This window comes from Biomphalaria glabrata, chromosome 2, assembly GCF_947242115.1.
Source record: "Biomphalaria glabrata chromosome 2, xgBioGlab47.1, whole genome shotgun sequence".
In the NCBI taxonomy this organism is placed as follows: domain Eukaryota; kingdom Metazoa; phylum Mollusca; class Gastropoda; family Planorbidae; genus Biomphalaria; species Biomphalaria glabrata.
The window spans coordinates 7,900,356-7,921,175 of record NC_074712.1 but is presented as its reverse complement, the minus strand read 5'-3'; the positions used below and the strand labels follow the sequence as shown (position 1 = coordinate 7,921,175).

Sequence of the window (20,820 nt, the reverse complement as noted above, 5' to 3'; positions counted from 1 at the left end):
GGTGCAGGTGTGATTTGAGATACAAGCATTAGGTGTGATTTGAGATGCAAGCATTAGGTGTGATTTGAGATACAAGCATTAGGTGTGATTTGAGATACAAGCATTAGGTGTGATTTGAGATGCAAGCATTAGGTGTGATTTGAGATACAAGCATTAGGTGTGATTTGAGATACAAGCATTAGGTGTGATTTGAGATACAAGCATTTGGTGTGATTTGAGATACAAGCATTTGGTGTGATTTGAGATACAAGCATTAGGTGTGATTTGAGATACAAACATTTGGTGTGATTTGAGATGCAAGCAGTGAATTGATACCAACATTGGGTATGATTTGAGATACAAACATTGGATATCACTTGAGATACAAACATTGGATATCACTTCAGATTCAAGCATCTGTCATGACTTGAGATACGAATACTGGATAAGCGTAATACATTTCTATTGCCTAAATCCAACATTTCTGCACAAATCGCTCCTCAAGTTTCTCCACATTCGAAATTTCTACAATTTTCTGCTCCCTCTCCCAGTCTGATATAGAAACATTTTATTGTCACATGAGAATGTGTGAGTGGAACAGAAAGCCAGAGGAACACTCCAGCCTGGTATGAGACGTGTAGGAATGCTTAGCACTAGCGAACATCCGAGTGGATAGAGAGACGAAAGGTGAAAAAAAAATGTCGGGAACTCGATCCAACCGTCCTTCAAATGTCCATCGGAGAATGAAATACGCCCCTGTTTTCGCCAGATCAGAATTCACCCTCGTAGTCCTGTTTTTTTTTCTCCTTTCATTTTTTTTCCGACCTTAACCTTCCGTTGTTTTTTTTTTTCGTATTTTTGTTGTTTGCATTTTTTTTCTGCCCCCCCCCCCATTAACCGTCTCTACTCCCCTGCTCACCTTATACTTCTGTGAGTGTAATTACGAGAGAGAGAGAGAGAGAGAGAGAGAGATGGCAGGAGGAATAATGAAAGTTTCGCCCCCACTCCCTCGCTATCTTCCTCGCTCCCTGGATCGCTTCAGTTATTTGAAAAAAAAAAAAAAGCTCTCCACGAGTAAAGGGACGAAGAATAATGAAATTCTTTCTACAACCCACACCCTGCTACTCTCTCTCTCTCTCTCTCTCTCTCTCTCTCCCTCTCTCTCTCACATCAAAACATTCGGTTTGACTTCTTTTTTATCGCTGCCAACATTTTTTAAAACTCTCCTGAGAGTTCTCGATATGGACCACGGCGTACTCACGTTTTGCCTATAGGCCTGTAATCAGGATAATTTCCACCTCTTTGATTACGCCGCTAGACCACTAGCGCCGCGCCCTCCCAGCGCTCAATCCTCGTCCTCCCCCGACTTTCGCCCCCCCTTTCCGCCCTTTTCACTTTCGTAACACCCATTAATTCATCTTGCATGTGAAATGTCCTCCCCCCCCCTCTCTCTATCCCATCATACATTTGACGTCTGATAAATATTCTTCCGGAAATACTTCGTTTAAAAAAAAACAACCTACAGCCAAAATAAAAAAAAAAAAGTTAATTTATCATTTAGAAGGGAAGGGGCGTATACGTGAGTTGGGCAGGGGGAGGGGGTGTAAGAAAAAAGGGAAAGCTCCCCAAGTGGTTTTAAAGAAGGCGGTAGAACCTGCATATAATTGGGGTATACATAATTTAACACAGGGTTAACGATTGGGTGGAAAACCGTTAATTAGACTAGGGAGTAGTGGGGAGGGCAGGGGCGTTGCTTCGGGTGTGGTTTGCGAGCAGTGCGCCAGAGAGTAGGAACTGTAACTCGTAATCAATAAACGCACACAAATTTCTCTCACGGCAATTAATAAATTTTAATGAACGAAAGAAAAAAAAGAAGGGTGAAAAGATGTAATTATTTACTCTGAATAATGTATAATTTGCTATTCAATTCACTCGGTGCCCTTGCACCCGGCACCCACTTACATCTAGTAGTGTGGTTGAGTTGTGCATAAAGAGAACGGAAAGGGGGGGGGGGGGCTGTGATTCGCCTTCAGCGTCTAGCAACGAGTACAATTAGTTTCTGTGTTTTATTTACCTACCTCTGAAGATAATAGCGAGCAAAAGCTTTTGACCCAAATATTTTTAAAAAATAATTAATCGGTCCTTTAAGAGGAAAAGCTATATGTCCGTCCGTCACGTTTAAATCTGAAAAATAAAACTATTAATAAAAACTTATAAAAAACAAACAAACAAACAAAAAAAAACAACAGGTGAAAATCTGATTTCACAATCGCTCTGTAAGAAGAGAAGCAATGGTTGCTTTGGATCTTCTCAAAGGAATTGTACTTTGTAATATTTTATCATAACTACATATGCCAGTGATGCCAAGCTTTCTCGCCCCCATGGGCCATATATAGCTCCGAAACATGTCTTACTGACTACTGGATGACAAAAAAATGGAACTGTCATCTGTGGGTTTATAATGAACTGACCACAGAGTTTTGTAGGAGGGCTAATACTAATAGCATCCTGGACAGACTGACCTTATTGCCCACGGGCCGTAGTTTGGGAGTCAATGATCTGATATGCAAAATTTTTATTTTTAACTCATACAAATACTCCATTTTTTTAAAGCCATCATTTAAAAGTCTATATTTCGGTAAACAAATAAAGGAAATAGTACAGTGCGCAGTAAGATAGACGGATGTAGAAGTGGTTTACGCCCTGAGAATCGTGGATAGCCCCCCCCCCCCCTAATGGTTCATGTTGGGTGTTTTTTTCCTCGTGGCTACATTAAGAAACTATCGTGTACAAAAGCTAAATCTTACCTTCGATTGCTGAAGCTAACCCAAAGTCTCGTTTTTTTTACGATGAAAATACGAGAAAAAGGGAGGGGGGGGGGTTAACTTGAATCTTTTAATTTATGACCTTTTTTTTTTTTTTTTTTGTGTTTTGTTAACTCGTGTCATATTTTATGACAATATTTAATGGCGGATATTTCGGGAGTATTAAAAAAAAAAAAGAGTGGAGGTAACGAATGGCCGACGGGGGCAAAGGGTGACTTATGATGGGGAGGGGCGGTGGTCGCTTTGCGCCCTCTTCGGTGACGCCGTCCCCTATTAAATGGCATTTTATCACTTTTTGGGAGACTGTATCATGGGCCATTAATCATTGCTAGCTACGTAGCCTCTTGTTTCTCTCTAGTTTTCTTTCTCTCTCTCTCTCCCTCCCTCTCTCTCGTAGCCTCTCTAGGTGTGTGCGTCTGTATTTTCAAAGTTCGATTACTAAACTCACAAGTCGATACCGTCGCAATCGACCCGCAGGCCAGCCACGACACCGGGCGATTATTTATGCGCTGTGGAAGAAGTTTTCATTTTTTGTATTATTTTTTTTAATAACAAAAGAGAGAAACAGAGTATATATGATTAAAAAGCAAGACAATCACCTATCCCTGTCTGTCTGTCTGTCTATTCATCTATCTATCTATCTATCTATCTATCTATCTATCTATCTATCTCTCTCTCTCTCTCTCTCTCTATATATATATATATATATATATATATATCTCTCTCTCTCTCTCTCTCTCTCTCTATATATATATATATATATATATATATATATACAGTGCTTTTCTATAAAAAAAAATAGGTGCCGGTACTCAGTGATGGATTGCCCAACTTTTAACTACTAAAAAATTAATAATAAACGTTAAAATACAAGAACAGTTAAAAATTCTAGATTAAATATAACAACGCAGCTGCTGTTTCATATTTGGGTCTTGAGATGAACGGGAGAATTCGCTAGTACTTTCTTACTGACGTCACCTTTCCGCGGAGTGATACTTTAGTTTAAAAAAAAACAAACCAGCAGACGTAAGGTTTTACGGTTTTGAACAGAGAGCTTTAGACTCGGGATGCGTAACTTAAAACGAGTTTTTTTTTTTTTTTAATCCTTTTTTTTTTTCCTTCCGTTCTCGTCTCCCTTGCTTCCACATTCTCTGCCCCCCCCCCCACTCTTGCACTCTCCCATTTCTTTTTTTTTTCCCTCCCCCCTTATTTCCCTCGAGGACGATACCTCGTCTTCCATTGCAACTCGCGTCTGCTGGTATACCGTCTTTCCCATCACACAGGCGAATCCGGACAGCGAGGGAAAGAATTGAAAAGTGGGCCGGGGGAAAGAAGGAAAGACGTGTCGGAGGGAGGGAGGGGGCAGAAAGAAAAATAAAAGGGGGGGGGGAGGGTGAAAGATGGCGACTCAGCGTTCAAACTTTGCCGCCTGCAAGCACATTACTGCACGGCCGCGAGCTTAAAGGGGCCGAGATATCGGCGGTGGTATTCAAGACACCGAGCGCGCGAGGGGAGATTCGGCGGCAGCACACTAGACGTGACCGAACCAGTTGAAAGAAAAATAATAAAATAAAAGTGAGGCGGTAGAGGGGAAGGGGGGAGGAGAGAGACTGGGGGAAAAACTTTCTGGTAAGCCAGCCGGCGCCGGCTTAGGGACGTATCGTCAAGGCGTTGGCGGCCGAAGGTGTCTGCTGAGGGAGAAAAGTGGTATTTTGGAAAGAAGTAAAAATGTGGAGAGAGATTCGAGGGGAGGGGGGTGGTATACTTTTAGAAAATACTGAACCTGGTGGAGAGAGAGAGAGACGAGAGGAAAAAAAGACATTGCCAATGAGTCGTGGGTTCTGTTAGAGAATTAATGAAAGCGGACAATAAAGGAAGAGAGAGAGAGAGAGAGAGAGAGAGAGAGAGAAAGAAAGAAGTTTGCTAAAGATAATATTTTTTTAACGCACATAGAAAAGAAGAGCATTTTTGGGGGGTATAACTTTTTTTTTTTGGACGTATGATGTCAGACTATGTTTGGATAAGTTGATAGAAGATAAGTTGATAGTTGATAGGAAGATAACTTTTGATCTCATCCTCAAAACGCTTATTTCATTTTGTCCTCTCCCACCCCCTCTTTGAGACTCGTCTTTCGTCTTTTCGCGTTCCAATGTAAAAACTAGAATGAGTAGGGGCTGTGGTGGGTCCCTCCCGGAAGGAGGGAAGAACTGTTCTAGAATGTACCTGGACTGGACTCATTAAAGTTGACCAGCAGGTCGTCTCATATGGAATTTGAAGTCCGTGGAAGACAAAGGATGTATCAACATATTGACCAACTTACTTTGCTATTTCACGCCTGTACATCGCTATTCCACGAAAATAAAAGTGCCATCCAAAACAATAATAGTAAGGGAACTAGAATAGATTGTTTCCCTCTAACGAATCTTGATTCTACAAGTGCGAGAGAATAAATAGAAATTGCATTACACCATAATAATAATAATAATGATAATAATATTGGAGTTGTAGTGGAAATATGAGAAAAGAACAAAATGACTTAGAAATCTTAGAAATCTTGGAATTATTATCCTCTAATTAGCCTATTTTAAACGGAAGTAGGCAATTGTAGGCATTTCTTATTTATTTTGTGTGATAACATAAACCTGTAACTTTACACTTAAGTAAATAATGTAATAATCTTGTTGGTATTTCTGAGATGTTTCAACTAGTGATTCTTCATCTATGTTTTTTTCCCTACCACATCTAGGTATTTTAGTCCCGGTCTGTGTTAAAGAATTGATCTAATATGTATTTATCTATAACTGTAGTAGACTATGCCATGATAGTAAACATTGAGTTCTCGGTTTATCAACCTATATGTTAAAGAATTGATCTAATATGTATTTATCTATAACTGTAGTAGATTATGCCATGATAGTAAACATTGAATTCTTGGTTTATCAACCTAGCCTCTAAGTTGAAGCACTTTGGTGAGTATTATAATGCCGAATGCTGTCTTCGAAACATTGGCTGAAAGATTTGTGGAGGTGCCAAATGTGTGTTCATTTTACTCACCTACTGGCACCTTTTTTTATTTTTTTTTTTAGGATTCTGCATTTTTTGGCGCATAGGGTAGGGAGGTGGTGGTCACGTCCGAAGGGCAAACAGCAGCCGGCGCCATGTTAGCTCGGACAACAGCCAAAGTCTCCTCGGCGCGCTCCGTGTCGGCGCGAGCAATCTTCAGGACGGATCAGACCGGGGGCTTTACTCGCCGCTTGGGTAAACACCGCCTCGGCGTTCGCACGCCACAAAACCGTCATTTATCGGGGCGTGAGGATTTCTCCCTCTGCCTATCTCCTCCCCTCGGTTCCTGCTTGGTGCGGCGCCCCCCGCGGCTTTTCAATACCTCGACCGGCTTTTTTTTTTTTTTTTCTTTCTAAACTCCCCTCCCCTGTCTCTGCATTCGTTTTGCCCTTCTTATTTCTATCAGTACGTGCCGACAGGCCCCAAGCCTGGAAATGAAAAAAAAATATAGGGAAAACAATGAGAGTGGGTAGGAGGGCGCTGATTTGTGTTTCTCTGGGGCGCTTGTGTTTTCGTCCATTGTACACCCCGCAACCTTCCTTCCTTTTTTTTTTAGCATTAACATTTGGGCAGGACAACAAGCTCTCAACCCCGCCCTCCCCGCGAACACTTTAAAGTCTATTGTAGATCCACCCTGCCCCGAATGGTGGCAAAAAAAAACACAAAAAACTTAAACCATAAGAGGGGGGTATATATGGGGGTCAACAAGAAAAAAAAATGAAAATGCATATTTGTGTGTAGGGTAGGGAAAGAGGCGCGATGTTCTGCTGGGTGACTTAAGGATTAACTTATAAGAATACAAATTCTGTGAACTTTGACCTGGATTTTCCCCTCAAAAAACATTCGCATATTTTATTTTCGTTGGAGTTCTTGATTACAGCTGCCTTGAAGTCGACGAGTTTCTAATTCGATTGTCTTTTTACGCCATAAGAGCTCCCCCCACCCCAAAACAGTACCCCACTTACTGCTCTCAGAGGCATGCTCTTATTCCAAACAGGAATAAAAAAAAAAAAAAAAAAGATCCCACCCCCTTTGCACTTCCAAAGAGGCGCTCCCAGGAGACCATCCCAGTGTGTGTGTGTGTTTTGGGATGCACTTTTACTCCGAGCGCCATCATCCACCCTCCCTTAGTGTGAACTCGAAGTGTAACCAGTGCTGTAATTCTTCCTTCAGCGGACCAGAAGGGAGTCCGAAAGGGGGGGGGGGGTCAGTCTTTGAAAACATTGGTCCGATTCTGCTGCCGTGCATGATGGCATTGGGTCAAGTGGGGTCACCGTGTTAAAAAAAAAGGGGGTGGGGGACTACGAAGCACTATTTTTTTCCAGTAGTGTTCAATAGAGTTGTTCAAAAGAGTTGTTGGAAAGCTACTATTAGGTAATTTCTGTCATTATTAAGCACATAATAAGTTCCTATTAAAGGTGTGTGGTGGTCAAGGTGGAATTCCGTTGAAAGCTAATATTGAACAAATGGAATTCAGATCTTTTAGTGCTGATACAAATGATGATTACTTTATTGACTGAAGAGGCTAAACCTATACGTCATGTCTCTGTGACGTCTTGTATTGTTAGACAGAGAAGCGATTTCAATTAGGGTCTTTGTTTGTATTTGTTGGTAGTTGTGCTGGCCACGTGACGCCCTCGTAAACCGTTGGCCAGCGAAGCAGACGAGCTTAAGAACATCTAAAAGTTTCGCCTGACTTTTTCATTAATGTTATGAACGAAATAAACATCGTCTTTCAAAACGTATAGGTTCTGGCTGAGACTGATTTAAAACTGCTGTTCTCCCCCTGACCCCCCTTTTTTTTTTTTCCTCCTGACCCCCCTCCCATTCCCCCCCCCCCCCCTCTCACCTTCCACCCGCTTTCTCTCACCGCAATTTCCCTACCCGCGGCGCGCTCTGATAACAAGCGGCAGATAAGCGCACTAACGGATGTTTACCCAGCGCGGGGGATCGCGCAATTAAAACAGCACCTGGGGGAGCTCCAGCGCTTGTTTGGTTCCACTCGACGCCCCGACTTGCACCACGTGCGTAAACCCCCGGCAACTGAGAAACTGACGCTATAAAAAAAAAGAAAATGAAGAGCGAAATACCTGAAAAAAAAATATATGAAAGAATATAAGAGAGAGGGAAAGAGTGAATGGGTGGGTGGGAGTGGGGGGGGGGGGGAGTGCTAGTCAACTAGGAGGAGGTAATCGTATTACACTCTTTTTTTTCTGGCAAAGGCGAAAGCTTAGCTTTCTTATCTCCCCTGATTTTCAAAAATTTTGTTTTGTATTTGGTTGCTAACGATGCACGGTTTAATTTCTCGTCCCTTCCTTCTTGTTGCGGGGTTGTCGTTTTTTTAAATAAATTTTTTTAATACATTTAAGATGGCATGTAAGTAAATAGTTGGAGAGGGACACTTTGTTTTTTATTTTTTTAAATTTATGTCTGCGCAACATCAAATACTTATATTGTGTGTTTATTAGAACCACTTATAAAACGGACTTATCGATTGCAGTAGAATGTATCAATTATTAATGTTGTCTCAATTAAATATTTGGTCGTGGGAGCCTTCCTTAATTCTTATACCCACGATTTGATTAACAGTTTAAAAACATTACCCACAATTCAACCAAACATTTCAAACAAATCACAACCCCAAAAGGAGTTTTTTTTAAATCGTATCTTAAAAACACCCAAGATTCTTATCAGCAATGGCGGCTGACTTTCATAATGGCTGGTTTCTCTCCGAGGTCATTGATTTGCTACGTCACCACGTCCAAACTACAGCATCCGCACCATACAGCACCATTCGTCTGAAGGAAGTGCATATCATGGGACGCAACTGTGAGGTCGGTTAGCACCGCGTTACGGGCAGGATTTGGTCCGCGGGTCGTAGTGGCATAAAGACTATATTATTTTTTTTTGGGGGGGGGGGGATATATATTGTGGACGGTCGTTGACTTGTAGCACCAGTCTGCTGGTAGACAGCTGAACCGCTGTAGGCGTATAATATCTTAACTTAAAGTAATATAACTTGAATGTGAACTTTGGTAAATACCAAATATATTTAAATTATTAGTAGACTTTAGCAATAATATAAAATGGTATTATATATATTAAAAAAAAGAAACTAACTACAAAACACGTCTTTACACTTTGGCAATCTGGAGTCGTCTGTGGCCTACCCAAGACAGCTTACGACAATGTCGCTTATCTTGCGTCATTCACACTGCATAGCCACCAACCAATAGACCTCATTCACCAATCGCCAACAAACACCATTTAGCCACGTGATTCTCTATCTCTTCTATACAAATTACGTAATAGTGTATTATTTCTGACACTTGATACGTTTTTTTCGTTGTTTTATCAATAATATCACGTGGCTAAATGTTATTTGTTTACGATAGTGAATGACGTCCATTGGTTGGTGGCTTTGTCTTACCGTCTCCATAGATACACACACACCCTAGATAACAATATGGCTTCCTAAAGTATTCTCTCACTGTTATATCTATTATATCTATTATATCTTTACATCAGTTATATCTTTATATCAGTTATATCTTTATATCAGTTATATATCTTCAGCGAATAGAAGCTTCATAGGCGGGAAATGAATTGTACTTGTATTTTTTCTTGATTTTAGTTCCGTAACGGGTTTGGAATGGGCCGAATAGTTTAATACATATATGATCAGTTTTAAATACCTACCTACCAACGATCCAGCCAGGTCATATCAGGGCACTATGCTTGGGGGAGGGGGGGGCGCCTGTTTCTTTTAATCTCTAACCTGGTTCACTGAGTTTAGGACCACCGGTTTCTCCCCGAAACCCGAAGCGTTGTCGCCGTAGCCTAGAACAACAAACTCCAGAGAGAAGACCTGTTTTGTTCTCTCTGGGTACACTCCCCTGACTCAACGAGTTCTTTACCGTCTTCTCCACGCGGACCAATCTGCGGGAGGGGGAGGGGGGGGGGGGGGAGAGACGTAACGACATCAAAAGAGTAGCTGGCGGCCAGACTCGCTTTTCTCTTTCGCTTTCTAAAAAGGGGGGGGGGGTCTTTGAAAGTCGCCGAGACCACCAACAAGGGTGGCCAGAAGGAAGAGATGCACACGTCGAATTAAAGAAATAAAAACGTAATCTGTTGGGAGGAGACAATCTGTCTTATGGTGAATACTTTTTAAACCGAGAGCTAGATCTACACTTAGAACAATGTAAAACAGTACTAGCGTATATCTATCTCTCTTTATATATATATTTAAAAATAATCGACCCCCCCTCCAACCCATTCCTATTCAGAACATACTAGAATTATACATATAGGTAACCTTGCCGGCGAAAGAACGTTTGGGTCACGAGGCCTTCACCAGCTACAAAACAAAGTCAAACAATTAACACAAAATAGACTTACGTTAACTTATCGGTCCAATATTTGTCTTCTGTTTTTATCTGGTCTGGCAGACGTTTATTATATTTTCTATACAATCGTTCACGCCAGCAGCAGCAAATTTTGTTATTTTTCCAAATTTTTGGAAATTCCTAGTGGAAGAAAACTTTTTCTTAAAGATTTTTCTAAAATATTATTATTATTATTTTTTGTTAATATTTGAGAAGAAAAATGCGTGCACGCAAACGTTACGTCGCATGCGTCTTTTTTAATAAAAAGGGGGCGGGATTCGTGACAGCGAGGCTACTTCCGGTGTATAAAAAATAATTTGTTACAGCTCAGCTAAAAAGATGAATCAATGATAATAGTAAGGCTGTAAATATATTTAAAAAATAACCGCTCCAGTTGGGCCCATGCGTTCATTTTAAGTTCTCGCTAACAGTGCAGACTTAGCGGTCCATTTGAGCGCCATGACATGTCGGAGACGTTAGCGTGTAGAAACTGACACGCCCTTACATCGTCTGCTAACATTGAACGGGGGCTGAGAAGGTCGCCGAGTTCAGTAGATTTTTTTTTCCTTCATTCGTAACTTTGATCGCAAGACCAATGCATATTTGAGATTTGGTGTCCCCCCCCCCCCCTGGAGGTCACCACAAGGAGCTGGTGTGTGTGTGTGTGTGGGGGGGGTTAATTTATTGTAAACTGTGGATGAGACATTAAGATCAAATGACGAGTGCAATTAGAAAGCAGAAGCGCCCCCCTCCCCCGAATTCGCCATGCACTTCGTACTATCCCTGTGATGTTTAAGCCCCCCCCCCACCTCCCCCGAATTCGCCATGCACTTCGTACTATCCCTGTGATGTTTAAGCCCCCCCCCCCCCGGCTTCCCCCCAGTTACTCTCTCTTTTCCATGTGTGCCTCTGGTGCAAAGCGCCACCTGCGGCTCTCGTCCCTGCCTTGTTTATATACAGGACAGACTTAGCAGTGCGGGGCTGGTGACACCAAGATCTGTCTGATACGCTCCAAACGGCCTCATCGCACCTTAGCCTTCCCGTCTCCTCTCGTTTCTACCTTCCCCCCCCCCCTCCCTCTCCTCCTACCTCGGTCCATTCCTCTACATTGCCAAAGTCTTCTGTTACCTCCCCTTTCGAATAAGCGCTACCTCCCCCCCACCTGAGCCGTCGTTCGACACCCTTCCCCCCCCCCTCCCAGCGCTCATTCACATGCACACCTTACAAAACACACACACGCACACACTACGAGCAGACGTGGAGCTGCGGGCGGTGTGTGTGCGCGTCTATGGACCTAATCAAGCTTGCGCTCGTGGCTACGTGTGTTGTATGTCTGCCACGGAAAAAAAGGGAGGCGAGGTTGTGGCCCCACGAAGGGAAGGCGGAGGGCGAAAGGGGTTTGTCAAGTGCATCGCTGGCGGCAATGCGAATTAATTATTGCAACTAGCGGGCCGCAGTGTTCATGGCAGACACTCTTTTTTTTTTTTTTTGTGTTTGAAATTTGGTGGATGGAGGAAGGGGGAGAGTGGGGGGCCTGCATAACATCAGCGATCATTTGCAACCTGCATTAAAGCAGCAACCACTTTCAACCTGTTCAAAGCAGCCAACCATTTTGTTGCGTAGGTAAAACCTTCACTTTTTGAGTATATATATATATATATATATATATATATATATATATATATATATATATATATATATATATATATATATATAAAGTTAGATAATGTTAGATTATACAGTGCTGAAAAAAAAAATATATATATATATATATATGGTTATTAAAGTTTTTCACTTCATATTTTCGTGTTTCGTACGCCGGATACACCAAAAAGGAAAAAAAAAACAGCTTGGTATTTATGGAATCGTTTTTACCAATCTACAGTAGTTAAAGAATGCGATTTTACGTAAAAAAAAAAACAAAACAATACAAAAAAAAAAAAGAAAAACAATACAAAAAAAACAACAACATGATTGTCATTACCTTGTCTGGACATATTTTATGACTTTTCTTAGCTAAATTTAAAAAAAAATAATTTTGTTTTCATGTATCAAGGGTGGTGGAATTGTGGGCATTTTGACATCAGTGTTACGATTGACTTAGTGATTCATCGAACGAGCGTGGGTTTTTTTTTTGTGGGAGAGAGGTTGTCGCCTGGAGGCAATACACAAACACTTCCCGATAAGTGTCCCGATGGTTAAAGATCAAATCTTTCTCGTCCTTTACTTCCCCACCTCTTACATCTGTTTTGTTCCTTCCTGGTAGATCTTTCTATCAATCTTTCTATCAATCTCTCTCTCTCTCACACACACACACCGTTTTGGCGTCATGTTTTGCCTACAAACAACTCTGTATGCAGGTGTTTAATAGAGCTATGGAGACCTATCTAACAGCGACCACTTCAGTAATTCACCTCAAAAGTAACTGGTTGGTTGTCCCACTGCATAGGTATCTACGCATTTCTAAATTTTGATGCTGTTAGTAATAGTGAGTATTCGCCACAGTATGAATGTTTGTATAGATCTATCTATACATCCCTTTTTATCTCTTTATATCTCCATCTTAATCTCTTTATCTCTCTCTTTATCTCCATCTTAATATCTTTGTCTGTCTCTTTATATCCATCTTAATCTCTTTATCTTGATATATCTCTTTATCTCAATCTTTATCTCTATCTTAATCTCTTTATCTATCTCTTTATCTCTCTTTATCTCAATATTAATCTCTTTATCTTTATCTCCATCTTAATCTCTTTATCTTTATCTCTCTCTCTTTAGCTTTATCTCTCTTTCTCTCTCTCTTTCTTTTTCTCTCTCTCTCTTTATATCTCTCTTTCTCTTCCTCTTTTATCTCTCTTTCTCTTCTTCTTTTATCTTTCTCTTTCTCTTTTATCTCTCTCTCTTTATTATATATATATATATTTATCTCTTTATCTCCCAATGTCACTCAGCTTTATTGCTTCTCTCCATCTACGTCACATCTTGTCAACCCTATTTGCGCCCTACGTACATCTCCCTCCCCCTTAACTCTATCCTCCCTCTCCCAGCGCCCTCCTACAAACTCGTTTGAATTTTTTGGGTTAAATCTTGTCTGTACGCTTCCTCGTGGCGCCAGTGTTTATCTTGTTCATCCGATGTCGCCTCAAGTATTAGCGAGTATTAACCACTGGATTATTCCGAGCCGTGGTCGCGGGCTGAAAACTGTCATTAGTGCGACTGCTTTAAATAAAGGAGAGAGAGAGAGAGACGGTGGAGAGAGAAGTGTGCGTAGTAAACATTCGAGGTGTGTATGTTAGTCGTATTCGCGCGAGTGTGTATATGCATGTGTAAATGTGTGTGTGTGTGTGTGCGTGTTCGAAAAAAAATGTTTTAAAAAAGGTGTTGGGAGGTTTGAATTTTTTCCCTTGAAAACAGCGTCGCAAATCAAAAGTAAAAATAAAAATGTACCACTGTTTTAGATGAAGAGAGAGAGAGAGAGAGAGAGAGTGTGCGAGGATAGAAAGAGATTGCGAGAGATGAAGTTAATCATCCAGGCTGACTACCAACCTTTAAGCCCCCGAGTTTTAGATGTGCCAAGGGCGAAAATCCATCATATAGACGCGAGAGTCTCGGTCTGCTCCCCGGAAGTATCCGGGGGGAGGGGGAGGGACGAGGGACACCGGAGATGTCGCGACAGGGCTGTTTGGTAAATTACCACCTCCGTTGCTCGTCCCCGTCCGCCCCGATAATGTTCCCCCCCCCCTCGCCCAGTAATGGCGTTCTGTGCTACAGTGAGGTTCATGCCGACTCCCACTTTGGGGAAGATTACTGGACTTGGTTGGCGTGCAGAAGGGAAGGGGGGGGGTGAAGGTTCAGTGAACTTAGTTGCTCGGTACTCACTGATCTAAGGTGGTGAGGTTTTCGCCCCCCCCCCCCTCCCTGTCTGGGTGCGCAGTCAGGCCGAGCGCAATAAGCGAAACAACTTTCGCGTCCCGGCGTACTTTGCGAACTTCAAAACCAAAACAGAAGAGTGAAATGTAGATTGAGAACGAGGCTCTGAAATGTCATTGTGAGGCCATAGAGCAGAAGTCCACTTCCCCTTTGCTCTTTCCTCAGCCATAGTTTGGGCACAGTACTGATCTAATGGATTGAGTTTAGATGTCAACATGGAGAATATTCCCTTCTTACTTTAAAAAAAAAAAATTGCCACAAAAAAAAAAAATAGTGCGAAAACAGGTTTAATCAAAAAGTTCTTTAATAGAGATACAATTAGGTACTTATTCTTTTAGGGCACTCCGTTTTGTGGGTGGGGGGCATTACACTTACATGAAGTTCTCCGCCTTGATGTAAGGAACATTTCTGCCAAGTTTTATACATACAATTCATACATACATTTATACTCTTCACATTGTGATTTATATTATAAAATACTGCACAAACTTCACAGATATATTGGTCGCACGGACACAATAGTAAATTCTGGCCAACTGACAGTTTCAGACATAAGTAGACACCCCCCCCCCTCTGCCCCCCACCACCTTCTCACTGAACTCCAAATCAGTAAGGGCTGTCCATGCTTCGGGAGACACACTCGCGGCATCCATCCAGACGAGTCGGTGAGCCCATGGCGAGGGGGGGGGGGCGCCCAGAGGATTCGGGGCCTGGCGCTCGCAGCGCGTTAATATTTCATGAGGGCCGCTCTGCCGAGTCGTCCCTCGCCGTGACGGCCTCTTTTAAGATACTCACATTTTCATATCCGCCCTCTTGATTTATTTATCATTCTTCAGAGGAGAGTTCCACCCCCTCCTCCCTTCTCTGCCTCCTTAAATGTGTGGGTGGGTGGGGAGGGGGGGTACTCTTCCTGCACGCATGCGGGGACTTTTTTTTTTGTCGACTTTCCCAATCCTTAATGCACATGAGCGTCCATTAATTTCCGATTTCTGTTCCTTGCGTTCGTGTTTTTATGTGTGTGTGTATGCTGCATCCTGCAAATGCTGATGTTTACTGCTATCTGTCTCTCTCTCTCCGCTCAAGATAGTCTACTTCACTCTCTTTCTGTCTCACCCCCTTTCTCAGATATAACTAAAACTATATATACCCCCCAACTATGTCACACATCCCTAGCCGGGCCTCTAACTTTTTTGTTGTTTTTTTTTTAATTTCTCTTTCAACATTTGATTCTTCTTCATTGGTCAATCGTGATCACCATCTCACACACACAAACATACACACACACACATCAGAAAGTTCCTTCTGTAACGATTCCTGATGACGACCATTTAGAACCACTGAGAGATTGTTCACATTCCAACTCTCCATCACCACAAGAGCTCTCGCGAATAAATGTTACGCTCTCTTCAACTTTCAGTCTGTTCAGAAAAATAAAAACTAACCTAAAAATCTCTTCTTTTTTTTTTTTTTTTCCCTTGTTTTGGATATGGATATCATTTTATTTCGTCAGGTCAGTAAACATTCTTAGTTGCCATTACAAACTAGATGACCGTGTAAATCTAAACATATTTAGTTCTCCATATGGTGGTCCCGTAATTGTGTAGTATTTTTTTCTCCTTCTTTTTCACCTGAAAATAAAAACCTGCGAAAATAGATGAGCGTACCTGAATTGTGTCGATTTGGATCAGGACTTAAATATATATCGTCATTTGTCAATTATTTACCCTCATATTCATAATATTTCTTTAGATCCTCGAAAAGGCAAGGATAGACTTGGGGTTGGGGGGGGGGGGGTAGAGGCTCTTGTCACATCATCACTGATGAAGAAAGGACATTTTAACTTTGCCAAGAGTTCAAAGGAAAAAAAAAAGAATTTTTTTAAACTGATTGCTTCCCTTTGTTTTTCCACAGACCCGCAAGGGAGAGAAGCGTAGAATTCCTAACGGCGAGAGGAAGCCGCGGAAGCCAAGCAGTAACTCCAGCAACGCCGCTGGGGCGGAGAGGCACGTGGCCGGCGCCTTCCGGCCGGTGGCCAGTGCCACAATGACGGCCAATCTCAATCCCGCTGGGGGCGCTCAGGCTAAATCGGAAGCGAAGCGTCATTCCGCTGACAAGCCCAAGATGGTGGACGGCACTCCAGCGAGGTGAGCTCTTTGAGTTATTGTTTTTCATCCCAGCCACAGCCTTTGTATACACCAAGGTCATGAGCGGGTTTACAACTTATCATTGACATTCTCTTTGGCTAGCTTCATCCTTTTATCTACTCACACATACAGTACACACACTTTGCCTACTTTCCCCAACCCGCACATACTGTACCCACACTTTATCTACTCACACACTTTATCCAATGGACAAAATCACTATCACTAAGATTGATACCATTATGTCGATTACACGTACTCATAGATACGAGTACAAACCAAATCACATCTTTGCATTATTCGATACCTATATCCTCTTGTCCAATTCAAATGCAGAACTGTACTTATAGATACGAGTACAAACCAAATCACACCTTTGCATTATTCGATACCTATATCCTCTTGTCCAATTAAACTGCAGAACTTTTAATAGATTTTGTTGAGCACGTCACAATGACTTGGCCTTTATATTCGTTTTAACAAGGATCCAATCTTAAATACCCATTATCTCTTGATTTCCTAAGAGCGTGCTTAATGTGCCAATAGGTTGACGTCATATTCTACAAAGTCCATTGTTTCATATCTGCCCACTGACTGTTTGACAATTATCAAGATTAATGATTTCACACCAAGTATTTATATTTGTTTTTCAACATATTTTCAGCATTGCAAGTGACAGCTCAGCCAGACCTGGTCTGCCCTTGAAGTCTCCACCTCACCAGCGCCCCGTTTCCCTGAACACCGGCGCCGCCGTTGATTTGGCGTTCAAGCAGCAACACGCGAAGAGCAAGTCTTCTCCAGCGGCTGCTGCAACGACGTCACCCACTTCGTCATCTTGCTCATCGTCCTCTTCATCTTCCAATTCATACTCGTCGGAGAATGTGATGTCCACGTCCTCGACCTTGTCAGCCAGCTCCATGAACACTGGGGCAATCCCTCAGCAAACAAACCCATCTTCAACACCGTCAACTCCCAGCAAGATGACCACGTTCGCGTCCTCCATCAGCATGGCCACCAGTTTGTCATCGCATGCGGTTAACCCCTTCGTGATCCCTAACCAGCAACACTCTCCTTGCCTGCCCATGCAGGCCGCCATCGCACCTCACCTGGGCGACAGGACCGTCACCTCTTACCACCCTTTGTCCAGCAATCCCCAGACACCCCAACTCCTTAGCCCCAATCTGCCAGGTTCAGACCACGCTCATACGCCAACAGGTTCCGGCAGTGATATTTCTGACCATGGCGCGGTCACGGAAGACAACCAGCATGAAAATGGCGATGATCCGAACAATTCCGGAAGTGATCATGACGATGTTGACGATTCCGAAGAAGATCTCTCCGACGCCAACATTGACGATGACAGCGAGGAAGAAGACAATGAGACGGAAGACCCAAACAAAACTATTGACAATCCCATTCCAGCTCCAGACGACAAGACACCAAACGTTGAAGACAGCATGGACAACTCAGTCCATTCTGAGAACGAGAAACACGAGAACAGCAACGCTTCTCACACTATAAAAAAGGAAACCCCGAGTTATGAAGGCGAAGACTCCGCGGTCGTGGCAGATATGTCTGTCGTAAAAGAAGAAACTAAACCAGTAGAAATGCGTGAATCATCTCCAGAAGTTCGTATGTCTGCTCCATCTGAAGTTCACTCCCCACCCTCCACACCAGTCACAGCTTATGGATACTCAACATCCGGGGCTCATCCTTTATCATTATCCATATCCACCACCAATGTAAAATCGGAACATATCTGGGTGCCCCCAACGCTTTCCCCTCACAGTGAAACCAACCTTCACAGAGTTTTAGCTGCTGGGCAGCCTTTGAAGTCGCCATCTCGAGCTCCTGAGCACAGTTTACATAATGACATGTCTCACAACGTATTGAACAATAAAGACATCGAAAAACTGCACAGTTTTAAAAAGGTAATGTCACCCACTTCTGATCATCACCCCCACAGGCCTTTTGAAAAGAAGGAGTCGCCTCAACCTATGGTCAAGACCGAAAATAAAGGTTTCCATAGTATTGACCGTCATTTCAATCACCACAGTGACTCCTCGTCCAAGAGAGAACACGCGGATGCTATCAAACCGTCGTTTTCATTGGAGGATAAAAATAGAGAACGCGAGAGAGAAGAGCGTCACAGGCAGAGGCTGAAAGAGGAGAGGAATCGTAAAGACAGAGAGCGAGAAGAGAGGAGAGAGCGGGAGAGGAAAGAGGAGAAGGAGGCTGAGAAGAGGAGGTTGGAGGAGAAGGAAAAAAGGGACTCTGCCAAATCTCAGGCAGAGTCAAGTGGCAGCGCCAAACAGGAGCGTTCCACCCCGGTGTCGTCATCAGGCACGGATCCCTCAAGACGGCCCCCTGGTGGCGTCGCGGATGCTGCAGCTTTTAGCGAATACATGCGTGTGCTTGCTGCAGGACATGGACATACATTTAACATGTGAGTACTTCTTGTTTTGTTTCTCCCCCCCCCTGTTCCTTCACCCGTTAGAATGGCATTGTATTTAGTGAACCCTGTAATATCATGTTATTGGAAGCATGGACCACAATAATTAGGATTTATGCAATCTCACCAAAACTAATATCTATCTTCCAAATCTACGCATTTAAGAAGAGTTACCCTTTCTAAAGTAATCGAACATACTATGGTCTATTCTTAGAACATTTTCACAGCGGTTACACCTTTCACCCTATGATGTCACTAGTTATTTCCTTCCGTATCAAGAATTACATATACATAATGTATTTATCTAACACATAGTACATACATACTATATATATATATATATATATATATATATATATATATATATATATATATATATATATATATATGTTAGATATATACATTATATATACTTGAATCCATATGTGTAACAATGTCGTCTGCAGCGTATAGATTATTTCCCTCCTGTTCTCATAATCTGATTAAGATATCCGCTTCAGTTGACGGCAGAGGAAAACAACTAGAAACAGGAGGTTTGGAAATGAGCGGGAATGGGAGTTTTTTTTTTTTTTTTTTTCTACAGCCAAAGTTCCATATACGTATGGCCTGTTTAGTATTTTTTTTTTCTAGTTTAATTATCCTTAATTATTTGACCAGTAAGCTGGAAGTGAAATATTTGGATAAATCTTACAAAGACATTGTTCTCAGTGCATATATCGTATTGAATTGATGTCTCCTTATAAATCAAGGCATTAAAATAGAAATATATTATATAAAGTGTAGAGTAGACTATAGGAACAGTTTTACTTGCTATATAAAAAGAAAAGAAATGTAGGCCTACAAATGGTATAGTTTATAAAAAACATATTTTAGTCTTTTGTTATTGCTCTTTATTATGATTGTTTATTAGTTATATTTTTAATGGCACTTTAAAACAGTACAGATACCCATCAAAACAATAGTTCTCTTCGGATCGAAACATTGCATTATTTAAGGCTTATATAAACACTTATCGTCATTATTAAATGTGTAATGGATAATGTTCTTTTCCCCTGGTATTCAAGTTACTCTGGGAGTTTCTAGATCTAGTAGATTTCTGAACACAAGAAGTCCCCAATTCTCTAGTAGTTAAAGTGAATTCAGAAGTTCTTTTAAGCTGATCATTTCCATAGGAGGCGCGGTGGATGAGCGTTAAAGCGCTTGGCTTCCGAAGCAGGGGTTCCGGGTTCGAATCCCGGTGAAGACTGGGATTTTTAAGTTCGGGATCTTTGGGCGCCTCTGAGTCCACCCAGCTCTAATGGGTACCTGACATTAGTTGGGAGAAAGTAAAGGCGGTTGGTCGTTATAACCGTAGGCCACAGAAAACAGATGACCTTTACATCATCTGCCCTATAGAGGTCTGAAAGGGGAACCATGTCCATAAAGTTATACAAAAAAATCGCTAAGTAAAAATAAATTAGTATATAAGAATAGCGTATGTAAATCACAAGGCATTTGATTGGTAAACTTAATAAAATAGTTGAACTTTTTCTGTTTTTTTTTAGGTCCCCAACTCAGGCGTACATGCCTTCTTTGTTCGCAATGCGACCACAGGAAACAGCGATTCCTACCCACTTGCTTCACCACCTCTCCGCCTATGGGCATCAGCTGGGCGGCCTCACCAAGGAGCAGCTCATGTACCAGACAGCCGCCGGGGCGTACACTCACCCGGCATTCGCCCAACTCCACCCGCTGCTCCAGAGACAGCCCTACGCCCAGGCGTCCCTCCTCGACTACCAGCGGTCTCTGGCGGCCTCTGTGGCTGCATATCCATGGTCAGCGGCGTATCCTTACCTGATACCAGATCTGGCTGCCTCCACGTCGGCGGCGGCGGCTGCAGCAGTAGGATCCAAGAGACATGCCAGCGAGCTGGAAGCAGCAATGGAACTTAACGCCAAAAGATTAAGGTGAAATTAATAGTTTAGATAATTGTATGCAAGTTATTTCGATAAATTACTTAACACTTAAAATAAAAGGAAAGCAAAAATTATTTTTTTTAAAGT

At 42.2% G+C, this 20,820-nt stretch overlaps 1 protein-coding gene across 1 annotated transcript in view; it reads left to right on the top strand.

The window, feature by feature from the left end:
• LOC106061519 (mucin-2-like) overlaps positions 1-20,820 on the top strand; it is a 35,890-nt gene that overhangs the window by 10,214 nt on the left and 4,856 nt on the right. Inside the window, exons 2-4 of the mRNA XM_056018929.1 lie at positions 16,094-16,326; positions 16,991-18,772; positions 20,323-20,724. Coding sequence (XP_055874904.1) covers positions 16,094-16,326; positions 16,991-18,772; positions 20,323-20,724 — 2,417 coding nt within the window. The remainder of the gene's footprint in view (positions 1-16,093; positions 16,327-16,990; positions 18,773-20,322; positions 20,725-20,820) is intronic.